The following is a 26,604-nucleotide window of genomic DNA, read 5'->3' on the forward strand; positions in this document are numbered from 1 at the left end:
CAAATTTTTAGTTTCTGGTATTGCTTTGCTGTGCAACAGCTATTCAGATATATATGCCAGATATGGCATAAGATGGCAATTTTAGTCGTACTAAGTGTAAATGTGACAAGGACATACTCTGCCATATGTTAAGAGCTGTGTCAAAGGATCTCTGATTTCCGGTCCAAGGTACTAAAAAAAAAAACCCCAAACCAAAAACCTTCTTAGACACCCTCAGTTGTGGTGACTTACTCACTGCTAGCAGAGGACAGAAGTTTAAAAAAGGCTGTTTGCTGACAGTACAATTTCTTCGCCAAAAAAATTGCCCCCCTCCCCCCCCCCAAAAAAAAAAAGTTTATATTTGGAAAGTTCCTTCACCAAATGCTTAATTGAATCCAAAATAATTTAAAAAAAAAAAAGCCTAATTCACTAGGGTGGGACCCTGAGAAACATAGGTGCATGTCTGTAAGACGGAGTTTTATCAATGCCAATGATAGTCAAAGAACAGAATGGATTTTGATTTTGCTTTAAAGTGTTTGCCTTACAAAAAATTAAAACCTTTAAGATGTTTGGATTTCATGTAAATCCTTGATAAAATTCAAAGTAGTTAGTGACATATTTGCAAATAATAATTCTATTTTATTACTACTTCTATTTTTTTTCCATATTTAGTAGATATTGACATGGTCATTAAAGAATGAGGAAAATAATTAAAAAACAGCCTTATTCTACTCTGAATGAATACAGTTAATTCAAGCATTTCAACTATAGTTACAATGCATATATGCCAAATCAAAAATGTGACACTCACTGGAACAACCCATTAACATTGACAGAAAATATCTGATAAGGCAGATACATCATTAAAATGTATTTGGTTTGTTTTCACAAGGTAGCATAAGTTTTGCAAGAGTGCTTGGTGAACTTCCAGATCTTATTAAATATTTATAATTAATCCTTACAAAGTAACATTTCACAGTGTGTGTTCTAATTAAAGGGACATTGTCAGTTTGAATTTTTTTTCTAATTTAACCCATCTAGAAACTTCAAATTTCTGTTCAAATCTCATTTAGACTGTAGATCTTACACTTCTGCTTAAAAAAGTAGAAAACTTAGATCCCCTATGAAATTTCACAAAGATCTTTCACATCATTGTAAGCGCAATATCAAATGCACTCAGGTTAACACTTCTTGCTCTGTTCTAGCAAGCACAGACAGCTTGGGTTTTTTTTGATGTAAGATTAGTCTCCCCTCTGCTACTGCTGTTGCTATTCTGTAACTCCTCCTTAATTTTTAGAAAGCCTATTTCCAAAAGGCATAAACGTAGCAAGGAACACAACACGTACTCATGACGGAAATCTAACTTTCAGTGGGATTGTCGGATTCATTCCTTTGATGTAACTCACTCTTCCTTAACCTCAACTGCTTTTTTTCTTTTTCTTTCTTGGGTTTTTTTGGTCTTGGTCTTTGGTTTTTTTTTTTGGGGGGGGGGGAGCGGCAGGGGGAGTAAGATAAATAATTAATCTAGGGACAGAATCTTTTCCATTATTCTAAGCTGTCCTCTACATATTTCTCTAGAAGACCATGACTTATACCAAACATCCCCATTTTGGTTCTCCCATGGACAAGAATTATAAAACTAGTAGGAAAATTGTAATTTTGCAACTTGGTAAGTTTCAACTACACACTACACTTCACAAAATCCCTCTTTATTGAGAAATGCTGTTATTAAGAGCAGAGCAAAGCAATGATAAGAATGTATTTTCTAGATTGTATCTAGATTTTTTAATATGGCCTTTTAATTAATTCCAAGAAACTTAACCTTAATATCGACTATCTGAAAACACAGAGCAGTAAAAAGTAATATTAAGTTTGTTCTTTTATTAGAACAATCATGTTGCTACTACAGATTATTTTAAAGATAACCAAATGTCATACATGACTCTAAAAAGTATGGGAAATTGACATTTCCAGGCTGTCCTTAAATGAATAACTTCAAAGCTCAATTTTCAATGTTTTAAAAAGCCACTACCCAAATTACTGGTCAGATCAAAATAATAAGACCCCCAAGAAAATAACTTCCAAATAAATATGTACATGTCTCAGTATTTTCTTACCTGTGCTCAGCTATGCAAGAGACATTTAAAATCAAGTCCAAAAGGTTTTAAGTCTTCCTATGTTAGACATATTTTGTAAAACAACTGCATTAAAAGATCTCATTCTTAGCTGAAGTCAGAGATTGCAATCTAGATGTCCCAAGTACCTACATATGTTCCAAGTATCAGAAGGTAAATCTAGTGTTTTATCTTGGATTAGGCATGCGGTTTTGAAGCAAATCTCCAAATTTTCTGCATTTACTGTGCTTGGTTTGCATCATGGAGCTGTCTTGGACCATTTGAACTGTTCCCTTTCAAATGAAACTAAATTGGAAGCTGAACTCCAGGACTGTATCTACTGTGCTCCATCTACTGAATGGGTCTGGAGTCCATAGGACCAGACTAAAACTACTGCAGAGTTTAAAAAAAAAAAAAAAAAAAACCCTGAAGCACGCCTGCTGTGAACATTAGGTCTTCATTACCATTTCACTCTACAGATCATTTGCTAGTTGCTACAGGAGGTAGAGCCATAATCTTTATCAGATGCTGACAGTCTAAATTCAGGTTCGCATCTAATGTTTGAAAGTGGTATAATCCTCTGACAAGAAATCAAATCCATGAACACAGCACTCCTAATGGTCTGTGGTAGAATGGCATTTGGCAGCGGCAGGGGGGAGGAGAGAGGAGGGAGGGAGAAGTTTATTGTGTCCTTATTTAACACAAACCCTGCTATGGCAAGTTCCCCTATCAAAGCTAGGACAACACTAACACACATACACACACTCTCCCCAATTTTGAGGCTGTTCATAGGTGACGTAGTTAGCCAAAGGACATACTAACATTATTTCCTTCTGTATAGCTTTCCTTGACACACAGGCACCTATACGGTTCCATAGCTGCATCACAATTATCAGCATGGCCATGACAATTACACCTGAAAAAAACAATAGGTAGTGAAGAAAAAATTAAAACATTGAAGCACATTTGTCCAACAATATATAACATGGTCATGAAGACAATTTTGTGTATTACACAGTCTGGTTCTTTATTAAGAACAAATAAGCACCACCAAAGAGAAATGTTCTTAAGTGCAGGAACCTACAAAAGACTACTTCACTCCGCATATTTTTAAGTATCAACAATTGCTTTCCAAGAAAATAAAAACCAGAATGTAGTAGAGCTACTGGTAGCTTATATAATATATATAATATATAACGAAAACTATATTTCAGTATATAATATTAATATGTAAAACTTCATTAAATAAATGGCAATTGTTCATCAATATTAAGCCTTACAGTGTGGCTATAGTTTTTCAAGAAATCTTAACCGTATCAAGCATAATTTTCTAGTTTAACCCATTTTGATCTGAGTTAAAATGACCATTTCTTACTAAAATAAAATCTTTACAGAGTATTAGTCAATAGGCCATCCCACTCTACCTGAAAGGCTGCTCTTCTGAAGGCATGGCATAGCTTTGCAAACTACAGCTGAAATTATTTTACTGTTACATAGTCACCAAGGTTGTAGCTGTTTTAGTAAAAGCATTATCATAACACATCTAAACCAATAGTCAAAACATATTAGTAGTGTAGAAAATTTTAAGGTAAACGTGACCTCTAATGGGGTGCTTTCTCTCAAAATGAGAATTACCAAAATAATTTCAGAAGTAATACTTATTAACAAAAATCTGCACCATATGCTGCTTGGAAACTATTTCATTGCCAAATTTGCATATTATTTACAGGGCATAATTAGTCCTTTCATAAGACAGCGCACTTATCATATACAATAAAGTTGTCAGTCACAGATAATGTAACACTTTTACTGACAGCTGCCCAGTTTTAAAAGGAAAACTACAGCTAAAACAAAGAATGAGCTCTGCATTAAGACTGTTAAAATTGTTATGTCTGGGAATCTATAATGAAACTTGGAAGAGCTACTGAAGTAAAGCGCAAACCATGGTTTCAATCATAAGCCTTTGCTTAGAGGCATTGGTAATTCCAAGGAAAGGACTACTTTTGACAGATTTGTGTAATAAGTATAATTAATTTTAAAATAACATGTGAGCAAATGTTTTAAAAAAACAGTACGCCAATCATTTCAGACTTGATGCACTGCTTCAGACCAAATTCCCTTCTCATTCATAAAGGTAAAAGCAGTACAACTTCATTAAATTTTAGGCAGGTCATTATATACCTTGCACAGCTACAATAGTCAGAGGCAGTGATGGGTGGGGGAAGAGTTCTGTAAGACCTACCTTCCGCTGACGGTAACTTCATTAACTCCATAGTATCTATGCCTAAAATTTACCCAAGGCTTATTAGTATGATACTGGCCACGGAGATGAATCCTCACTTGTGTAGCTTTTACAAATTCTTGGAGAGATGGAGTATTGTAAAAATCATTGTAACCAGGCCGGTGATTTGGTTCCGGGGTAAGAACACTAAAAGTTAGATTACCACGGGAATATGGTGTAAAGCTGTTTAAATAGAGAAGACGACAAATGAAAAAATCAAAATATCACATATTTTACAGATGCTATCTCCTAATATCCTTTTCCTCAGAGGGGTCTCCACTTAACTGTACGTAGGTTTTTTGTGGTTTCTGGGGAAAATTCTTAAGTCAGTGGATTCCCAGTCACTAGAATTCAAGTAGGAGAAAAGAAATGTCCTCCATATGTCTGGTTTTCCCCAAACCGCCATGCTCTTCTCCAGACCCTAAGTTTCCAGTTAAAAGTAAAGCCTCTAAAGGGCAACTTCAAAATGTGAATAAAGTGTGAGTGATACTGTGTCATCTGCACTAAGTTTTCAAAAAGTTTAACACAATGTCTTTGGGAAACATGAACTATGCTTGAACTACATAAGAAAATCATTCAGATGACTAACATGATAATTAACATGCCCATATTGTTAATTATATACCTGCTAAACACATGTAAAAACCATACAGAAACAATTATATTTTGAATTCCAGAGTCACTGGACTGTATCATCTCATTCGATGAGTGAGCAGAGTTAGAAACACACGCCACCTTCCAGTGAGTGAAGTGCAAGAGAATTTAATGGAATGCAGCAGGATTGAGAGTAAAACTGTATATTTAAGCCCAAGAAGGGGAAGGACAGTCCCGAGAATTCAAGCAAAGGCTGAGTAAAAAAGTATATATAAACTGCATGTTTGCACAATTTGGTATGAAACATCTCTCGTGTTGGTATATTTACTAGGCGGAGTTTAGCTATGAGTAGGCAAGAATGCCTGCTTATCTGCACACCTACATGGGCTCATTAGAAATAGGTATCCCACAGTATCACCTGGCAACATGCAAAAAATGTAATTCTCATCACTTCAAAATATCTCTGAGCTTTTGAAAGATGAGATTCGTAGTCAGACTAGGTCTGCTGAGTCATACTCCTTTGTCTTCATGAAGGATCTTTGAGTTTACTGTGCCCCTATCCAGGTCAGTGCTTCAGCAAAATCTCAGCGGAATATATCCATATGTTTCTCTGGGGGACATTGTCCTCTCTCCCCCTCCGCAGAAAGTTAAATAAAGTATTTTTCTTCCATGACATATAGAGCTGTAACGGAAATGTTAAAATGGGTACAAATGGCAGATGAATACCACCACCTTGGTATGGAAGCACCAGAAGGAACAGCAGAAGGACTGTAAGGTTGATGGTGCCTAGATAAGCAGGTCATCAAGATCTTGGGGCATCTACATGCAGCTTCTCAGGAAACCAGGAAAACAAAGGAGATCCTTAAACAAGGGTCAGCCAATATTCAGACTAAGCAAAGACTCAAGCCTCTGATGGGGGGATAAAGGACAGTGAGGAACTCCTAACTTACAGAGGTGGTACAAGATGGAGAAACAAAAACCTTAATCACTTTCATCTCCTAAAGGACACAAAACAGTCCGTTCAGTACTAGCATGTGGTCACCAAACCAAGAACCCTCAAGCCACGGTAAGGATTTCAAAGCCAAGGTCACTTGCCTTCCATGTCAACCCAAGGAGTCCTGGCTAGGCCACCAGGATACAAGCACACTGGTGTCTAAATCCTGGACAACAGACAATTTGGACACATCTTGGCACTTACAAGTATGTGGGTGAGAGAGAGAGAGAGAGAGAGAGAGAGAGAGAGAGAGAGAGAGGGTTTGTTCTACAATAAAATCACCTTCCCCTCCTATAAAAGTCTCGGCAGGGAGCTCTGCTAGACTGCTGACACAAATTTGAAGCATTGTTCCAACAGTAACTTCTCTTTGAGTAAGCGGAATACTCACCATTACAGGGTATATTTCTTATCTTTTAAACAAAGCTTTCTGTACATCAGCTGTACCCAAAATCATTCATTCGTATCACTTCCTATCACCATTTACGTCGTAATCGAAGGGGAAAAACAGTACTACTTACAAAACATTTATGGAAACAGTTCATACTTAACTCCTCGGTTCTTTTTAGAAAAGAATACATATACAAATCATATTTCTGGGTTGAAAAGGGCATTACACCTCATTTGAGTTATTTATCCAAAAATGTTTGGCTTACTTAAGAGATTTCCCTTCTCCTCTACCCTCTGCTCCAAGGATCAGCAATAAAGCTCAAAGTCTTTTGCTGAAAACTGGTGTAACTCAGATGACCTTATGCTCCTCTCCTCAGAATACTGAACTCCTGGAGAACAGGCAAAGATGCTGACGTTTGAAAAGTCTTAGGAAGGTAGCAAAAGTGAAACAATAAAAAAAGCAAAATGCCTACAGCATATGGTACTGTATTTTCTGACTGATTTCCAGCCAAGTACTAAACAAGCCTAATACTGACTGGCATCTCAAATCAGGCAAGAGATGGTGCATTTGAACATAAGTAGTGGTATAGATTCAAAAATATACACATATATATATATATATATATATGTACATACGTGCACGTTTGTGTGTGTAAAATTATAATATATATAGTAACTATACATAATATATGTTATATGCTATATTTATGAAATGTATATTGTATGTATTATACATTTTTAAATTTGCACATGCTAACTGTCTAGTAAAAAGACTTGCAACATGTTTCTAAAAGGTAATGATCCTTCTCGCTCCTGCCCCAGTTTTATTTTGGTTCTTGCTTAGAAAGATTAGAAAGCTTCAAGACTTTTAACCCATTTCTTGTATGTTCTGCATGATTAGTAGTAAGGCTGAATGATTGGCTTTTGTACTTAAGTTTGGCCTCTTTTCTAAGCTTCAGACCAAGTTGCACTCTCAGAGATCATAAAGAATACTTTCACATTCACTAGATTGTTTAAAACAATCTGTTATATCAGTTCCTTCCTCCACTCTCCATCTCAATGTTCTGTAATTCTACTGACAATAGCCCCTCAAACACAAGCATGTAAAATTTCAAAAGTCTAGCTCAAAAATAACAGAGGAATCAACTGTATCACATTCCTCAATGTCTGAAATCTGATAAAAATGACAGATGACCTTTTGGCAATCTTCAATTGAAAGGTCAGATCTGGGATCTTTTATATACTCAGCAGCCCATAATAAATGAGTATACCAAATTAAAAGAATCTATCTCATTGGGACATAGAAATGAATTGTGTCAGGATGTTACCTGTTCAAAGCATCTGTATTATGCAGATAATACCCACTCATACCTAGGAAGCTGGAGACAGTTGACAGAGTCTGGTTTTTCCAGAGATCCATTGTTAACCATTCCAAAAATACTGCAATTTTTAGCAAAATACTGCCAGTCTTCCCAGTTTAGTTCATCTCTTTTTTTTCTTTCAATTCTTATTGCTTCAGGGTGTGGGCTAAAGAACTGCAGTATAATATAGAACACCTACAAGAAGATAACAAATTTATAAACTTATATTAATGGCTAAGTTGTAAAGCTGTAACACAATGAGAATATAAACTTTTTTTTTCAATGTGACAATATAGTCTGCTTTACCACTCACAGATAGAAAAGAACCAGTATTTCAGTCCAGATATTCCCAATTAAAAACAAAGATAACCCTTTTTGTTAAACAAGCTCTTTGATCTCTCAGACATTATTACACAACAACTGAACTGTTGCATCAAACTCCACCTTTTCTTGAAGACTATTTGAAATTGCACTACAAAGTCAAGTCCATGATTTGTTACAGTAATATGATTTTGGCAAAAATGAAGGGCATAGCTTTATGTTGCCAAATATTTGATGAGTTGTCTGATAACAGGTAATTTTTTTTTTTTTTAAGGAATCTCCCTATTTTTAGCTTGGAATTTCATCAAATATACCCTGTGTTGCATTAAAGAGCACTTCACCCAGCATACTGCTTATGCAGAAATGTGTATGTGTCAAATAAAAGTAAAGTTCTAAGACTTGGCTTAACTAAAGGACTAATTCTTACTTATGCAGCCAAAACCTGTCATCATATTCTTCCCCTTCTCTGCATTAATGACAAAAAAGCAAAAAAGATAAGCTAGCAAGAATACACGGAAATTTGGTAGAGCTCCTATTGTGAATGTAGCCCCACTACTGATATGTCCCTCCTTCCAAGAAATCCTAACACTCTTCAACAGCGTAGTGAAGTGTTAGGTGCAATCTGGCCTCTTCAGTAACCTTGCCTGCTTATCGTATTCTCCTTCCACATTCCGCAGGAGGCTAAACTACCACCTCCAGAACATGTACAAAACTGAAATCCCCTCTGATATGTCAGCATGCCGCAGACATGTTAAATTCCATTTGACTGCAGTCAGCTTTCTACCAGAAGGTATAAAAGAAGCACCTCAAGTTTTACTAGAAATTAAAGTTGAAGTTGAAACTTACAAAAGTGGAGTTAAAAGGGAGCAACCAATTTATAAATATTGGTGTCTTCACACAGGATATCTACTCTGGTATACCTATTCTAGAGTACTGCTTGTTACAATGGCCAAGGCACATCAAAAGAGAATGACAACAACCATAATGCATTCTGTTGCCTCTTGCATTGTTTCACGCCGATAAAGGAAGTATTCTGCCTGGTCCCCTATAATGCCTTCAAGCATAAAGGTTTGAATTTCCTCAAAATTGTAACGAAATGTCTACAAAAATCTTCCCCTAGTTTTGATTTATATAGCAAATGTAATCTTCTCATTACCTGATACTGTCCATTTTGTAAATCTATGGTGATAGAAACACCACGATCCAGACCTGCAGTATTAGCAAACACAGATGAAATCCAGGTGGTCCCAATATCATCATCATTGATGTAATACAGGGGATGAGCTTCTGCATCCAACCTCAGCACTCTGTCGTTAGTGGTATCATCTGCACCATTAGGGATGCAGTACCTCTGTATCAACGGGTGTACCCGGGGGTGACTTCCAGGACAGCGGCACTCAGACTGGGTATGCAGATGAGGAAATTTTCCAGAGAATACTTCCAAAATGTCTCTGTCACAGCATATAAAAATGTAATTACATACATGATAAAAAAGGAAAAGTGCCACTTTGTGCCTCTAGGCTGATAGATTAAACAAAATTCAACTTAGATTATAGTAGAACCCCTAAAGGCCTGGTTTCATCTCACAGAAATGGGGCAATCAGCTAGGAATCAGGCCACCCAGGGTCCCCACGTAATCAATGGTAAGCAGCAGGCACCTTCAGAAGGTGTCTGTGAGGAAGCGCTCTGGAGTTGCCTTCATTGCTCCACAGACATATATGGAGCCAAGGGAAATGAGCTCCTTGTTGGGGTGTCTAAAGCTAGGTAGGATGAATCCAGCCCTAAAAGCAGGAAGAACTCTTAACATTTTATTACGGCATCATGTCCGACTCCAATCAGTGATCTGGACACTGTTCTTAAGTGTTCCATAGCATTGGCATATTGCCTGTAACTACAGATGAGTTGAATGTTTGCACTCAAATCCTCCAAAAAGACCAGCTTGAGCAATATCACATTGCACCTTAGAAAACCTGGATAGAAATATTTTCACTTTTAACTAACTTTAATACAAATGCCCACTTTTTAGTCTGTGATCACTCTAGTTGCTTCTTACAGCCCATGTCAAAGCCATTGAGTCACTTTAGTTCCCTCTGACATCAGCAACTGAAATAGATACATAGATAGGTAGGTAGGCAAGCAGATAGATATATGACCAACACAGGCAGGTTACCTAAACCTTTATCTGCTCATCTGGGGTGTAAAAGAAGGATCTTGCGAGCCTAGAAGATACTGAATTTTTAAATTAAAAACCTGTTACTTTTCCCATTTTCCTACTTTATCATTAAGAACATATATATATTTGTATACTTATTAAGCAAATAAATGTTTGCTAGTTGCCACTACAAATTCCACAGAACCCAAAGTTACAGGACCTTTTAGTTAGCCATAGACTTAAATTAATTGATATGCAGACAAGACTTTCCTTTGCAGTTTATCCCAGACAAACATTTTGGACCAAGTTATTTGTGGATATAAAACTACATCTACAGAGACATCAGTAGGTCGCAACACCTTGTCAAATACCTTATATTTCAATTTTTAAACTTTATTCATTTCACTGACTTAAATTTGACAAGCCTTGCTTTGAAAGAATACAACCACAGGATTTTCATATAACTTGGAATTCAGATTCATATTAATACTTCAAATACACAGGAGCTCAGTTCATTGTAATGTCCTGCAGACAGCTGAGCTCCTAGGAAACTGCCCTACATCTTATTGAAAGACTATCATTAAGTAGCCTTAAGGTCTGCAGTCACGAATGTCATTGCGTGTAGCCTACCTAGAAGCACCACCCAGACAAACAGGACCTGACTACTTCTGGCCAGCTTGAATTGACTAGATTAATCCAGCATGAGCTGGATTAAAGCTAACGTTTCTTTGTAATGCGCTAGGAAGAGAGGCTGGAGGGCAACAGAAATTGCAGTGGCAACTGTAATTTGGCCTCAGGGATGGAGGAAGTTAAAGCAATTGCCCAGGGCTATGTGGGCTGAGCTAGCAAAGTCATTGGCAGCTTATGGTGACAATCTAATAGAGAAAGCAATGAACAGTTAAGAGAACAGCACCTCGGGGTGGGGGGGGTGAGGGAGTGGGGGGAGCACCCGACATGGACATCTGATTCCATGGGGAAGCTGAAACCAGAGGAAAGGAACTGCTAAGCCCAGGAGTCAAGCTCACAGCCACAAAGCCCGCGTGTTGACCAGTTGGAGTGCCTGTCCTCTTCACTTGGATCACTAGCATTAAAGTGGTCTAAACTGGATTGGCCAGCTATGCTCTCTTCCTCGCCCCGCAGTTCACATGGAGATCTGGGAAAGCTTGGCAAGTCTCATCCAGCAGGACTAAGCTTATCAGCACACACTATTATGTCAGAATTATGATGAGTTGATAACACCTTAATAGTTTATAAGCATTGAAATCTAGCAACTGGATCTACTCTCTGCAAGAACACTTACCAAGTCAGGTTGTAACAGGAACAACAATAACAAGGAAAGCACACATTTATTTTTGAGTGTTGAGTTTCACTACATATATACTACATATACTACTACATAAACTAGCTATATTTAAGCAACAGTTCAAAAGCAAAACACATTAAGTTGTTGAATTTATTTTAATTCAAGATTTTTTAGATTAAAAGTCATCTTTGAAATAAGGTTCAGTAAACTACATGATTATAAGCAATCATCTAAAGGAGACATCAGAAAAGCACTATACTTTGGGAAATAAGCATATTGTTATCTGTTCTTTCTTCTTACCACACTCCTATTTTTTTTTTTTTTTTTACAAAAAAAAAAAGGTTCTTTACCTGTTTGTAAGTGCCACTGGGTAAAACCGAAAATCTTGCATTCTTCCAACAAATTGCTCTAAACCTAAGAAAATATACTACAAATAAGTAACCTATTGAGCAGAAGGCAGCTTTGCACTGCATGAGAGCACCTTTAATTCAGTACTTGGAGATCTCTCTTGCACAATTACCCCTCCTGAATGAAACCATCTTGGACCTGGACAAAACTATAGAGGGCAGTGACTTAATTTTTTTGGTAAAAAAGAATGATTTATAACAACTTTATAAGAACATTTTGTACCTATCTCTTTTCTGATTAGAGAGGTGGCACAAGGATCGGCTCATTAGACAGAAGTAATGAGCCAGTCCATGTGCCACCTCTAATTAGAGAAGAGATACAGTAGGTACAACTGTACCTATCAATTTATACAATAAAGATAAAAAGCATTTAAAAATATTCCTTTCTTTTATGCATTTACTAGTTATCCAGTATTCAGAATCAAAATCACAACAAAACACATTTCCAAATACAAGCTTTAAGAAACGGGGCACTGAATGACTTTCTTGCTCAAGAGCACAATAAAGTTGTTTAAGTGACATATATTTAGGAGGCAGCTTCAAATTCTGCATGTTCCTGAAAAGCAATAGTCATTGTTCTTCCATCTGCAGAGCCAAGAATTTGTGGAGAGCAACAAAACATCCCCCAGCTGTTCTGCAACAATCATGTCATGCTGTAGTACATATAAAATTCTAGATGTAGATGAAGAGTAACACTATCAGGCATTACGAGGGCCTGAGGGGTTCTCATTCTGCTAGTGGTTTACGTGAGTATTGATAGAACTGAAGAACATGAACAGCCAGAAATTTTCAGCTCTATTCCTGACTCTGGCGAGGAGTGTAGTCTAGTGGCCACGCACAATCCCATTCTGAAATAGTTTCATATATTTACACAGAAGAACTATGATTGTAAATTAACGGAATGTGTCACTTTACAGACCTACGTTATGGAGAATGCAGGAAAACCTACCTATGTGCAGTAACACACAGAATAAATTATGAACCTACAGGATCACCTACCAAACTTCTATCTTTCAGCCAATCTTTTTGAGAAAGCTAATTGTACAATAGGAATTTTCCCCTGCAGGAAGATATTACTTCTCAGCATATAGATAACTTAAAATGACTCACACAAGTTTTTTAACCACATCGTGCACATCTTATTTCAATGTTCCAGTTCATTCCACTAAACTACTACAAGATTTACCTGTGAAACTTTGTCCAATTTGCAGTGTACCATCAGCATCACTATCTGCAACTGTTCCCACAAGAATCCTTGAATCAAAAGGTGTGTTGTCATCTTCCCAGCCATTGAAGAAGAAACTAATTCTGCTGTGATGCACCTATAGAATCAATGTGAACACATGCTTCATTATGCAATCTCCAATATGTTGCATCTACCACTGATTAACCGTTAACATTACTTCGACCTAGTTGCCACGTCTCTTTATTTTTGGTGCCTACTGAAAGTAGGTACCTCTTTTCCGTCCATCCATTAGCAATCCAGTTAATAAGATCATCCCTCAGATGCACAGAGTATAACATTTCTACAGTGGTTAAATCAAAGAAGAATCTATGGTAGAGTGATCTGGCGGGGAGGGGGAAGAGAGGAAAAGAAGGGTCTGTTTCACAAGGTACGAGGCTGGTTACAGCTACTGCACCACTTCAGGCCATGGGCACATGTTACAGCTGTCAGACTCTTCTCGTACACATCAGCTCATACGGGCCCCGAGGGGCTATCTACCATACTCAGGATAACCAGATGCAGCACGTTTCAGGCAGGCCTGTAACACCCCTCCAAAGTGCCTCCCGAACCCCAGCATGCTTCTTTCTACAAGGGCTGAAGGGAACGGTATAGGAACCGGCTACATCTGCTTTTCACCCAGTGGGTAGTTCCCTTACATCAAGGGAACCCTTAGCTAGGAATATGCACTCAGCCAGCACCCCGGGGTACTGTTTTCTGCAAGTGTTCCCTTCCCTGCCAATTCATTTTAAATTTGAGCTAAGTTCATAGAAATACTTTATGGCAGTCTCCCAGCTCCACAAAGTCACAAGATGCTGAGCTTTTACAAAGTACTTTTTTGCATTAAAAATCCTCATGTTTAAGTTACATAAAATTAGAAAAGTTTAATAATATGGGACTGCCTTTCAGCCTTATATCTTATGAAATTCAATACTCATTAAAAAACTACAGGCACATACAAAATGAAAACTGGAGGTATCGTGGCTATGGTCAGCTTCCCATTAAGTTAATTATAGAAACTAAGTTCAACTTACTCAAAAATTTTGAACTCTGTCAAATTGTTTACATAATAAATTTAATTTTATTTATTTCAGAAAATGATTTATTTGCAAAACTGAAATTACTTGATTTTTAGCAATATTTAGCTTGCATAAGGCTTGTTTCACATTAGAGCTTGGTAGCCTTCAGATTTTGAAACATCGTTTTGTTGTTGCCAATTTACAGACTGTTATTTCCATTTTGCAGATATGGATGCCTGGTGAATCGTGTCTACAGAGGCCGAATAAAACTAGAGTGCTTTAGCCTGTCTTGATACCCATGCTAATCAAAACAAAATAAACCTCGAATAATTGCTTCCATAAGAACAATATATATGTGAGGACAAACAGAAGGTTTACAAGCCAGAATAATTTGTTGCCAAGAGGAAAGCCAGAACCTGAAAAAATATCAGTTTGAAAACCACAATATAAGCACTCACAATGCTATTCCACCAATAAAGTCTTTCAAATTTCAGACCAAGATAAACAGACACAATTATCTATAAATCTGAGCTCAGATGATCAGCATTAGTGCCCCAGGCAACATGAGTCTATGAGTATTTTAAGAAAGAAAATAGAAATGAGATGGAGATTTTTGTTTGGATTTTTTATTTAGGCTTCACACAAAATCGTACAGATGAATTTTTCTCCTTAAACTGCACTTTCAAACATACAGATGCATGCTGAGCTTTATTGCCATTTCCAGATTCAGTCAATATTTCCCAAATTTAGACAGGAATATTTATTGCCCTTCCACTGATGGAAATTTGAAGGCTATTATCATAATTACTAAGCCTTGAGATTTGTTCAAAAAGTTATTGCATATGAGTTTCACCACTCAAAATACATCTCTCCATTTTAAATTATCTTTTGTGTTGACACATCGATGACCTAAATACAACAGTTTGTTTAATTTTAATTCAAAGCTCTCTATAACATCTGATGCCCTATTTGCAAGGGCCTAAGTATATGTGTATATGGTGGTTACATTGCATTTTTTTTCTGCATCACATTTTTTACAGCCTGTTACTGTCATTTGGTGTTTGACTGTTATCATCATAAAAGATACAGGCTTTTCTACTTTGTTATTTGTAGCATTATCTCATGTTTTACAACATCTTTGCACAACATGCCCGCACATGAAATATAACTAGTGAAAAGTTCTCAGTGGTATTAATGCATAAAAAAGAATGTGGTTCCATCTCTACTGTCTTTACCCAGCCAAAAGCTGATGAACAGCCAATTTTCCTTTATCACATTAGCACAGCCATGAGGGAAACACATTTGTTCTAGTCAGCTACACTAAAGATACTATTACCAATCTAACATATACATGTTTTATATCAGCAGTATTCTCAGAGTATGAGGGAGCCAACAATATATTAACACTAGCATGACAGTTTATTTAAGAAAAGAAAATTGTCTCTGTAGAGGGACAGAAGTTAGAAATGTATGGCTAAAGCTCAGTGTCACTGGTCTAATAAAGGTAATAATTCTTAAGCTTTCTTTATAGCAGGTAACACTCCTGTGGCAGCTCTGTCATATCATTCAAATAAAAATGTTGTCTTTTACAAGTTTAAGAGTACCTTTATTTTTAGTTCAGATGTGAAGCATGTTTCCGCTTTCCTGTTTTCACTGCAAAACATTTGTAAGTGGAATTCAGAAATGGGCGCGCTCACCCCCATCAGCATCTTGCAAACTTACCGTCTCAGCCGCAGCTTCTATAGGACCCGATTCTGCCTCCCCCAGCGGTAAGCAGAGTGCTCGCCTTCGTGCACCCCTACTAAAATCAGTGGGACTATTTATGACCTAAGAGTGACAGAATTGGGCCCTAAATGACCAGGTATTTTTACTTGTTGAAAATAGGTGACTAACAACAATTTGAAATCTTCCTCCCCCCCTCCCCCCCACCAATCTCTTCGTATTAAATAGGATTTAGAATAGTTGGGTTTAATATAGCACATCCCCAAGGTAGCCCTAAGCACTTTACAATGCTGAATTGGATATCAGTAGAGCAGTGACTGTGTAAGGCAAAGGCAGCAGTCATTATGCATTTGGCAGTAGCTCAATGTAATGATCCCCCTGCTGGTTATTAAAGGGGGTATGAATATCTGACATGGGAGGAAAATGTAGGAGGGAAACCATGTGTGGTATAAAAAAATCCCAGCAGCTCTCCACCGTGGGAGGAGAGGAATGTCTCAAAGTTTGGTGTCAGTTTAGACGAAGCTAAATAAGAAGGAAGGCTGGCACCGAATCGGCTGTTTGATGTGGTTATTTAAGGTCTCCTGACCGTTAGCACTAAATTGCATACAATACCACAGAAATAAAAGATGAATTTCACTCCTGACTAGGACAATAGGATTATTCCCCTGTTGTCTTTATTAATAACGTTCTATAGGAATTTGCCCCAAGAGAGCAACAGGAGACGGGCAGGAAAGGCTGGCCTCGTGGTTGTGCAGAGCGCAGGACCAGAAGCCTGGGACATCAGCGCTCTAATCCCAGCTCTGAAGCCATCTCTCCCTCCCGTGCTTCCCCATCTGTCAAATACTTAGCAAATCACCTCACAGGGAGGTGGCAAGGATTAGTTACTAAGATAAATTCACTCTGCAACTACATTAGCCTCTGCCAGTGCAGAGCCTAATACCAATTCCAAGCAATGGAAAATCCATTTGATGGTGAATGAGATGGTGAAAGATACCCACAATCTCTCCTCTAATAGCATTCTTGTTATGATCCAGAAGAGTTTCAAAGATGAGAGGTGCTTGGCCAATGACCTGATAGGCAAGTTCCTTCAGTGCATCCCGAATGAAGCTCTTACGGTCCTCCGTCACAAGCACATTGCCCATCAGAGCCAGCAATACCAAATCCAACCACTTCCTACCTAGGAAAAATTCTCTACCCTATAGGGGTAGGTCACTGTAGTGCAGAATGAACGAGGACACGCTGAAGGACAAGCTACCGCTTATAAAATGAGATAGGGACAGAAAAGGCATTACAACTGTTTATTTTCTCACTTAAAGATCTGTGCTACTCAGACCCCACCCATGAAAACATAATAATGAAATTTAACATGAATTTTGCCACTTGGTTTGGATCAGGCAGAGCTGTCATGTAAACAAAGGCCGGTATTTTCATATCTTAACTGCTAACAGAAACTGCCACTATATTGCAGTAACCCGTGTGCCAAAAACGAAGCATCACAACCAAATCCTGCACTTCAGAGCAGTTGTACTGGCGAAGACTGAGGGACTAACTATTGCAAAAAGCAGAAGCAGGGGAACATATAGAAGCATGGTAAGCACGTATGATGCTGCTCCTGAATACTCTTTGAACCTCAAACCACCAGCAGCTCAGAGACTTAATCAGCCAGCCATGGTTTCTATACATTTAGTAGCTTTCCATGGATTTCTTTTGCATGATTTTGTACAGCTGCTCCTTGAATGCAAAAACTTGTACTTCCCCCAAAGGCACCCACTGTATAGATTGATTCAAGAATACCATGGGTTTTTCTTTCTCTCTCTCTCTTTTTCTTTTTTAAGCCTTGAACTATGGTGTTATCTACAGGTATAATGAATAATGGTATAACAAATGTATAAATAAATAAATAGTATAACAGGTATAAATAAACAGTATAACAGGTATAATAAAAATATTTAGTATTTCCATAAAAATTATCAATATGCTTTTCAAAAAAAGCCTAATATTCCTCTTCATTAACGCAGAAGCAGAACACATTTTGGGTACAGTTATATTGATTTCCCTTTTTTGAGCTACAATGGCACCTTCCCAGCCAAAGCCAATTTGGGGGAATTCTGAGACCCCAATCTACAAAGTTTTGGCTTTCAGGTAATTACACACATATATATTACATCGTAACATTCATGTGTGGTATCTGGCACATTTAAGCAACATATACACTTTTTCTTCACACACATTAATCATCCTCTCATCAAAACGTCCTGTTACATACATATAAAGGCAACTGAGACAATTTTAGTCTCTTCCATGTAGAACTGAATTGCATCATTTCAGCCAAAATAAATGAAGTTAAGTAAGCGAACTGTTCTTCAGCGGACGCTATGATCTTTTTGCATCAGTAAGATTTTTCCATTAAAAATAAGTCCCAATATTAATACTACCCACATACCTTGTGCAAAATTATTTCTAATAAATAAGATAGGAAGGAGAGACATGGAAAAGAATCCTTCATGTTCCATTAAAAAATAATAAAGAATACCTAAATATATCATAGCAGAGCTCAAGATCACTAACCAGAGATCAAAACTCCACTGCACTAAATGACATACAACCAACAGATGCCGTAGTCTCTTCCCCAAATGTTTTAGATTTTATAATTATCACGTTTCAAAGACATACCTGTTTTATTATTAAGTACAATCTTTCCCTTTAGGTTATCTTTCCTACCCCAATATTTAATGGCATGGGAAAGATTTATTAAAATATTACAGATAAATTAAGGGGAGTTATTTCAAGACAACATTAATCTCTTCTACTGGTTAAATATACATTCTTTTACTCTTATTCATCATAGCTTCTAGTAACCATAAAATACAATTTAATCTTAAAGTTTCTTCTCATCATCTATTGTTCTAATAACTAGATCGCAGTGTCTGGCAAGACAGATGAAGAAAACAGACAGATTTATTCCCAGATTTGCAGGCCATAAATGAGGAGCTCCACAATAGAGAGAACTCTGGCACCAAAAATGAAAGAAAAAAAAAATTTGTTTTTTTTCATTCAAGCCAAATGATACCAACCCTGGCCTATTTAGTTATCCAGCCAACTTAGTGGTGGCAAACACTTCAACTGTAACTTCAGCTCTTAAGGCTATTTATACCACCAAAGAAAGTCTCAGATGGCAGGGGCAGCAATGACCGACACATATAAAACAAGGACAAGGACGAAAAATTCATCTTCAGACAAATACTAGGAAATGGAATACATTCCAGTACATGTAATGGACACCACTGTTTTCAAATAAGATGAAAAAGAAGCAGTTCAGGGATCTATGATATGTACCAGACAGTGAACAAGATTCTTCCAAATATCAGGTATCTGCAAACTAAAATTCAAAAAAAAGCAAGCTACTTTTTAAGTAAAAAATGCAAATTTAGCTAGCTGCAAATGCAAGGTAAATTTAAAAATTAAATACAAATTAAAACATAAAGCCTGTTTCTCAAATATGAGAAAACAAGCAAATTCTCCTCAAAAAATAAACCGTAAGAAAAATCAAACAAGTCTGTATTAGTTTATCCTTTAAATAAGCTCTATTTGCACAGCAAGAAGTTTCTCAGAAATAGAAATAATTTTATTATTATAAAGAAGGTGATACACAATATGAAGAATTTTAAAGTGCTTTATGAAGAGCAATTAGGTAGCTATACAATTTACCTGTAAGGTATTTTAAAAAAAAAAAGTTCCATTTATTTTCCAGATCAGCAAACTGGCAAAAATGACCCCTCCCCTTAGTTGCTATAAAAGCTAAAGCAACTCCAGAATCAATAAAGTTACACAGGCTTTACAGAGATGTAAATGAAAGCAGAAGTTAGCATAAATGATTTGCTTAATCATTCAGAAATAACGAGGAATCAGAGATTATGAGAAATCAGGAGAAGTTGCGACTCATCCAGCTCAAAAATTACTACACAATGTACTGTTACAATGGCTTACCATCACTTAATTTGGAATGGTTCTCATAACAGTGGTACCTAAACACAGCTTGCTATCTGTTAAAATAACCAAGATTCAGAAAACCTTTTTTTCTTCTAAACATATTGCAGATTTGTTGCATCAGGAACTTCTTCAACGAGTTCATTCTATAGAAACAGACAGTATATTAACACGTTTTCTCCCAAGGTGAGAAAACAGATTAAGGTTATGACCAAAATGACAGGCCTGTGGCTTCCTTGAATACTTTAATAGAGTCAACAAATCAACAGTGGTCACTGATGACAACAGATGAGGGAAGACAATAGATGGAAGGAGGGGAATTAGTGATGCTGCTATAATGGTCTAATCGGAAACTTGAGCATAAAAATCTTTTTCACCTTCAACCTGTCTAAATATGCTCTTTTTGCTTGCTCATATAAAGATATACGGTATATTCTACCACTGGGGGACACGTGGGTTCACATCTCTACTCTGTGAAAGCGGGTGTGAAACAGAAGCATAACAGTTAATAAAAGATACAGTAAAGCGTTTTTGCATATCAAAGAAATGAGACGCACACAGGTACGTATTTCGGTATTTTCTTGCATAATTGCAAATTTTGCTGAAGCTGCAGTTACAAAGGCTTCCACACAGCTTTAATATTTCATAAATGAATTTCTGTAAAGAGGAAGGGTCAGTGATACGGACTTAAGCAACACAAAGTGGACAAATGGAATTCAGGGGAAAAAAATAGGATGAAACCATTAGCATGAATCCAAATTTACTTTCAGCTGTGATTTAAGCAGAGCTAGCGACCAAAAACCACAATGCTGCATTTTACATATTTTTTAAAAACTGGGTGTCTATGTGCCCCCAAATTGATACATCAGAAATGGCAGGCAACTTTCTGCCGTAATTCAACACCTTCCTTCACTGAATAAATTGCATAATTTACACAGCTTGAACACCCATCTCAAAGGCTCTTTTCATGCCCCCCCCGTTCTGCCTTATTCTTATTTTGCATTATTCTACAAATTTTTATTTCTTCTTTTTAAACTACTATATATACATTTAGCTTTTTTCCAAAAAAAAAAAAAAAAACCACCACAAAAAATGTAGTGAATACAGGTGGGAGCAGATTCCATGCCCCCAAGGACTGTTTTTCTCAAACATTAATACAAACAGGGAACAAAATAAACAGTTTATCCCAAAATTCCTCTACTCCTCCCAAGTCTTCAGGTAATCTGTCAGCCACCTTACGACTGCTTTAGAAAATGAAGAGGTGCAGTAGTTTCCACAGCTTAACCTCTGCAGATGCGTCAGGATTCCACGCCACACGCAACCACCTCCTACTCCACACATTACTCACCGGCACTGGTGCACAGCCTGCTCACACAGTCTTATATTGCTTATCTCTCCTTACAACATACCACATGCAGCCTAACCCAAGTTTAAAACCTTAGCTGAATGGATAATTCAGGAATAAGCACTATCATACATTTTTGTAGTGCGAGTACATTTTGGCAGTGATGACATTATTGCTAGGGATGGTTGGGCAGATGTCTTACATACATAAAAATCCCCTGTGCTCTTTTTTTATTTTCCCCCCCTCTCAGAGACAAAGCTTACAACCCTAAGATAAAAAGAGTTCACTTTTAGTCTTTTGCTCTTTGCATTTTAATTTTTTTATTTGGAATGAAAATTGAGACAACACAGAGGGAACTTGGCAGATCTAAAGCTTGGCAAGAGATAATGAATTTATGCAGCAAACATATGAGAACAAGAATATGTCAGGAAGAATTTGTCTGGGATCTTGTTCTCAAACAGACCAAAAAAGATGCTAATAACCATGTTAATAGGGACAGGGGGGTGGGGGAGGAGGTGTAGAAATTAAAGAATAATATCCAGGAGGACAAGCCAGCTCAGATAATTTATCTGCATAACACTTGACACATGACTGGCACCTTCTATACCAGTAAAAGAACTTCCTGATGAGTTTGCCAGTGAGCTTGGTGCTGCTTCAGCTAGAACCCTGTCTCGATTTCAAATGCATTTCTCTTTCTTACCAAATACAGGAGAAAAGGAATACTACCTTATATAGGCACTACAGTTACTTAAAATCTTCAATGCTGTTTTTAGATTGTTTGCCCATTATCTTATAGCAAATGCAAAAGATACGCACATAATAAAATTCATTTTACCTGCTATTATTAAATGACTTTATTCACATTTCTAAATTCCTGTGTTTCCATATTCAAATCCTACACTACCCTCACATGGCAAAAAATGAAGTTTTTAAGCTATAAGAACTCTGCACCTCTGAGCAAACCCAAACCTAGCACCCACCCCTCTATTTCAAGCCTTTGAAGTAACTTGGCTGCAAGCTTGAAGGAAAAGAGCACAAGAAGATAGAGGCAAGCTGCAACCCTGGCATCTATGTAGGTTTCAATGTGATGGTTTTCACACATCTTTGGTTCTCAGGCCAAAGAGCATTTTACAGGAAAAAAACAAAGAGGGCTTGGGGCCATTCATTGCAACCACTGACTTAGGTAACAGCGTGGTCAGGGAGTTTATTATGATTTTTAAAAAGACAGTGCTTAAGTTAGCATTCATGGTTAGGGGAGATTCCTTTACTTCCAACCATTCTGTCATTTTTGGAAGGAAGCCCTGCCAACATAGTTCTAGGCTGAACTGTAGCCAAAAATATAAAGTCAACTCTGCCCTCTCACCAGAGCACGCCAGTCTAGCCAAAATACACCAACTACAAATGTTTTAGTTTAAGTATTTTATTTTTAGTTCATTCATATAAAAATTCAAGGATGCTACATTCCTATTCTTCACTGAGAGAAGGAAGCAAAAACTCCAAAATCTCCCTTTTAGCACCTCCTTAAGCTCTATAGGAAAATCACCTTCAGCCTTTAAAAACAGGAACTGAAGTTGTGAGTGAGTGGAAACAGTATACGCACAAGCTATTTGGCACTAAATCACTGAATTTTTCTTCAAAATCAGGATGCTGCTTTAAGCTGACTAGGAGCCTGCATAGGGAAATGGTTTGAAATAATTCAAAAGTTTAATTCTTCTTCAGTATGCTCCAAATGAAGTTTCAATGTATGTAAGTTCACCATAAGCAGGACCAACTAACTGAATCAGTGAATTAAACTGTATTTTAACCCAGACTATTTTAGGACTGTTACAAGAAAAGACTTGGAAAGATGCCTTTCTTACAAGATTTATAGGGGATGTGCACACACATCACTATTTGATGACACTTTGCACAAGCTTGCTGACACTTTGCACACGAGGATTTTAACTTTCAGTAATGTAACAGGGTAAGAACACCTGTGTTGAATATATTTTCCTGCAGGCCAGCAAACTGGTAGAATACCAGGAAAACATTCCAAAAGGCATAATACTTTTTCATCTTTGGTTTTATCCTCTACTTTTTTCTTTCTTTTACTTTTCTTGTTAGACTTTGACAGACACTTTTCCAGGAGTTCCTGATAAAAAAAAAAATCCTCGATTAGATTGCTTTTGAAATTAAAACTGCCTAAATGGGAAAAACCACCATTTTTTAAATACTGAAATTGACTTATCACAACATTCTGTCCAGAGATAACAAGTGGACTGACTAGTACTTCAGCTGTGAATTTATTTAAATGTAGACATACACATGCAGTATTAGGAAGGCAAAAACAGGATATGAAATAAACATAAGACATCAGCTCTAAGCTCACTGTCAAGAGTATACCAAGGCTTCTAACCACAGAGTTCAGCTGAAGGTAACTATCTGTCAAATGTAATCCGTGCAAGTGAATATGCTTAAGCTGGTGCTATGAATCAACCAAAATTGCTTTGGTCTTATTGACATTCAGTTGCAAGAAGTTGCAGCTCATCCAGTCCAATAGACATCTGACAACACCAAGAGTGCTTCAGTGACAGAAAGCTTTAAATATAGATGCAACTATCATCACAACACACATGGAACTAAACTTTAGTTCTCCTCATACCATCTTCAGAAACTGGTCATCAGCTGGATGCCATAAGACCACATGGTCATCCTCTCCGCCTGTTGCCAATTTCTGCAGTTAACAAGTCACTGTGACTTAAAAAAAAAAGAGAGAATACAGACTGACTGATGGAAAAAGACCACTCGATCTTTCATCACTGTCCCATTAAATCTCTCTTTGAAATCCACTTTTGTCATTATCATCTTTGTTCACCTTTTAAAAATAAAATGCCAGATCAAAATTTCTTCAAACTGTTTGCTTTAGTTAAGGGCCAGATCTTCAGCTACTATAAACTGCTTTCAGCTTCAGCGATGCCATTTTACACCTGCCATTCAGACCTCAAGTATGTTAAATTTACTTTCTTCCTCACAGCTGTTCTTTACACTTTGAAACAAGATGTCTGATAATGTGTGTATGTGGGATGTTGGAAAATAAAGCATCTTGCATACTGGGTCCCAAAAGAAGACCCAATTTGTGTCCTAATGTTGCACAAAGGAAAGGAACACCACCTGCAACCATCTATGTGCTTCCTTGACCCTTCTCCCTGAGAACTCCTGCCATTTCAGTGGTAGATGCTCCAGCAGAGCAGTGTCTTTTTCTAAAAATTTTCATACAGCCCCACTGTCTAGATGAGTTGTTACATACTCGCTTGCCCTCCCCAGCTCCTACTGCCTCATTCCTTCCCTCACCATACAGTGAATTGAAATCATCCCAGAGCCACAAACAGGTAAAGGAAGTTGCAGAAGAGGAAACGTCGACTACATACAGCTGGCAACCATGTTTAAGGGGATGCACAGTGTAAGCATTTTGGGGAGGAAAGAGGGAGAGACTCACACCCATGTTATGAGCACTCTGAACAGTCAAGCCCATGCTCTGAGAAATCCAGTGTACAAAAAACAGAGACTTGAGGAAGAAACCTCATCAGGGGACCATAGCGACAGAACTGTCTTAAAACAGAAGGGCTGGAGAGGATAAAGGCACAGTAGAAGAAATGGTAAAGAACAGCGAAGGGGAAGGAAAAAGCATAAGGTCGGGAGGGGCAAGTTGTCTCTTTGCCTTTCCTTCTTTTGCCTCAGGCCCATATCGGCCTTTCCTTTTCTTGACTTAACTGGGATGAATTTTAATTGCAGCCTCTCTACGTGTTTCATACACTATGTACTCTCTACTTGTGTGGAGTGGATTTCCCATTCATCACAGGATTGCAGGCAAAAATCCCGGGAGCATTTTGCTTTCCTTCAAAGTTAGCTTTGCTAAAATCAATAACTTTAGGGCTGCTTCCCCCATCTAGCACATACCCCCACTGCACGACCATTTCAAATTTCATGATTTTATGATCATTTGACTTTGTTTTTTATCTCCATATACAGATTTATATTTGCAATCTTTCCATGATAACAGTGACAATATTCTACATTGTTTCAATAACAGTATAAAGGCAACAACCTTGCAGCAACAGTGGAAACATGCTCTCATTTGTAGTTTTAATACAGTCAATATCCTAACTGATCTCTAACAATCTCTTTTCCTATTGTCTCCTCCTCAATATCCCAGCATTCTTCAAATCAAAGTTCTGGTTTTCTTAGGGATCTGTTTTATGTCTTAAATATTTTTATTGCTTGGGCTTTTTTTTCTGACTACCTGCAAGTCTAGTGCAACAGCCAAGAATCACAACTACATTAAATTGTCCTTACCTTGTATGCAAACCACTGAACTTCATCTAAAAAGAAGGAAAAAAAAAAAAAAAACAAACCCAAAAAACGGGGGGGAGAGGGGAAGCAGGGGTGTTCCCTACTGCAGATTGAGTATCATCCCTCAGCAATATTGTTACATCTCTTCTCTTCCAGGCTTATATTAGCTCTCCCTTCACTAAAACTGTGTATCTTGGCATTCTAAATCCCCCTTCATTTTCCTGGTTGTCTCTCTTATTCCAATAATATCTTTCTTATCCTTGAAAACATGTCACTCCAATTCAGCAGTCTTATTACATATGCTCCTAGCATTTGTATAAAAGATAGTTAGCTTTTCTTTTCGCCCTCCTTTACTTTTCTTTTTCACTATCTCCTACAATGTTAATCTCTTCTCAACGGGAAATGGTTTTCCTTCAGTCCAAGTCTTTCTTTTTGTGCATAGATCCACTAGTTCAGCTTGAATTCCCTGAAGAACAACATAAATTTAAAAAAAAAAAAAAAGGTGAGGAGGGGGGAAGGGGAAGAAAAAAATGGAACCCTGGAGTGCTCCTGAAGCAATTAACTCTCTGTTCAAGAACAAGCCATATATTAATACAAATTTGACCCCAAACAGTGAAATTGGAAAGCAACTGGAATGCAGACTGATCCATAAAGTGGTTTACAGGCTTAAGACAAACTAATAGCTATTTAATTAATAAAGCCTTTAAGATGCAAAAACACAAGTAGCAGCAAGCAGAAGGATCCAAAATAAGAATCACGTATGTCATTAATTTTTTGGACAAGGGGAATTTTAGTACTGTGTTAAAAACTGAATGAAATAACCCACACTGTCAATTATCTGATAAACACGGCCAAAGACAAAGAAAGATAAATGCAAAAAGCGACAGCTTCTGAAATGGTCTGTATTTTTAAAGAATTAGTATTTAAATAAGTAAACATTGTTTTAAAATAAAGCATTGAATCACAGATTAGCGATCCTTCTGTCACAGAGTATGCATTCCAATTATGGATTGGCAATTTTCATTTAATCTTTTGTTGGTGAGTACCTTCACCAATATTTCAGTACTATGAAGTAATATTAAAATGG

At 37.3% G+C, this 26,604-nt stretch overlaps 1 protein-coding gene across 1 annotated transcript in view; it reads right to left on the reverse strand.

Moving 5' to 3' along the window:
• The window catches only part of USH2A (usherin), a 391,128-nt gene that overhangs the window by 343,041 nt on the left and 21,483 nt on the right, over positions 1-26,604 (reverse strand). Inside the window, exons 4-9 of the mRNA XM_075147080.1 lie at positions 13,080-13,215; positions 11,837-11,900; positions 9,188-9,482; positions 7,721-7,905; positions 4,336-4,557; positions 2,916-3,009 (exon numbers count right to left, since the gene is read on the reverse strand). Of these exons, the coding sequence (XP_075003181.1) occupies positions 2,916-3,009; positions 4,336-4,557; positions 7,721-7,905; positions 9,188-9,482; positions 11,837-11,900; positions 13,080-13,215 (996 nt within the window). The remainder of the gene's footprint in view (positions 1-2,915; positions 3,010-4,335; positions 4,558-7,720; positions 7,906-9,187; positions 9,483-11,836; positions 11,901-13,079; positions 13,216-26,604) is intronic.

Source organism: Calonectris borealis, chromosome 3, assembly GCF_964195595.1.
Source record: "Calonectris borealis chromosome 3, bCalBor7.hap1.2, whole genome shotgun sequence".
Classification (NCBI taxonomy): domain Eukaryota; kingdom Metazoa; phylum Chordata; class Aves; order Procellariiformes; family Procellariidae; genus Calonectris; species Calonectris borealis.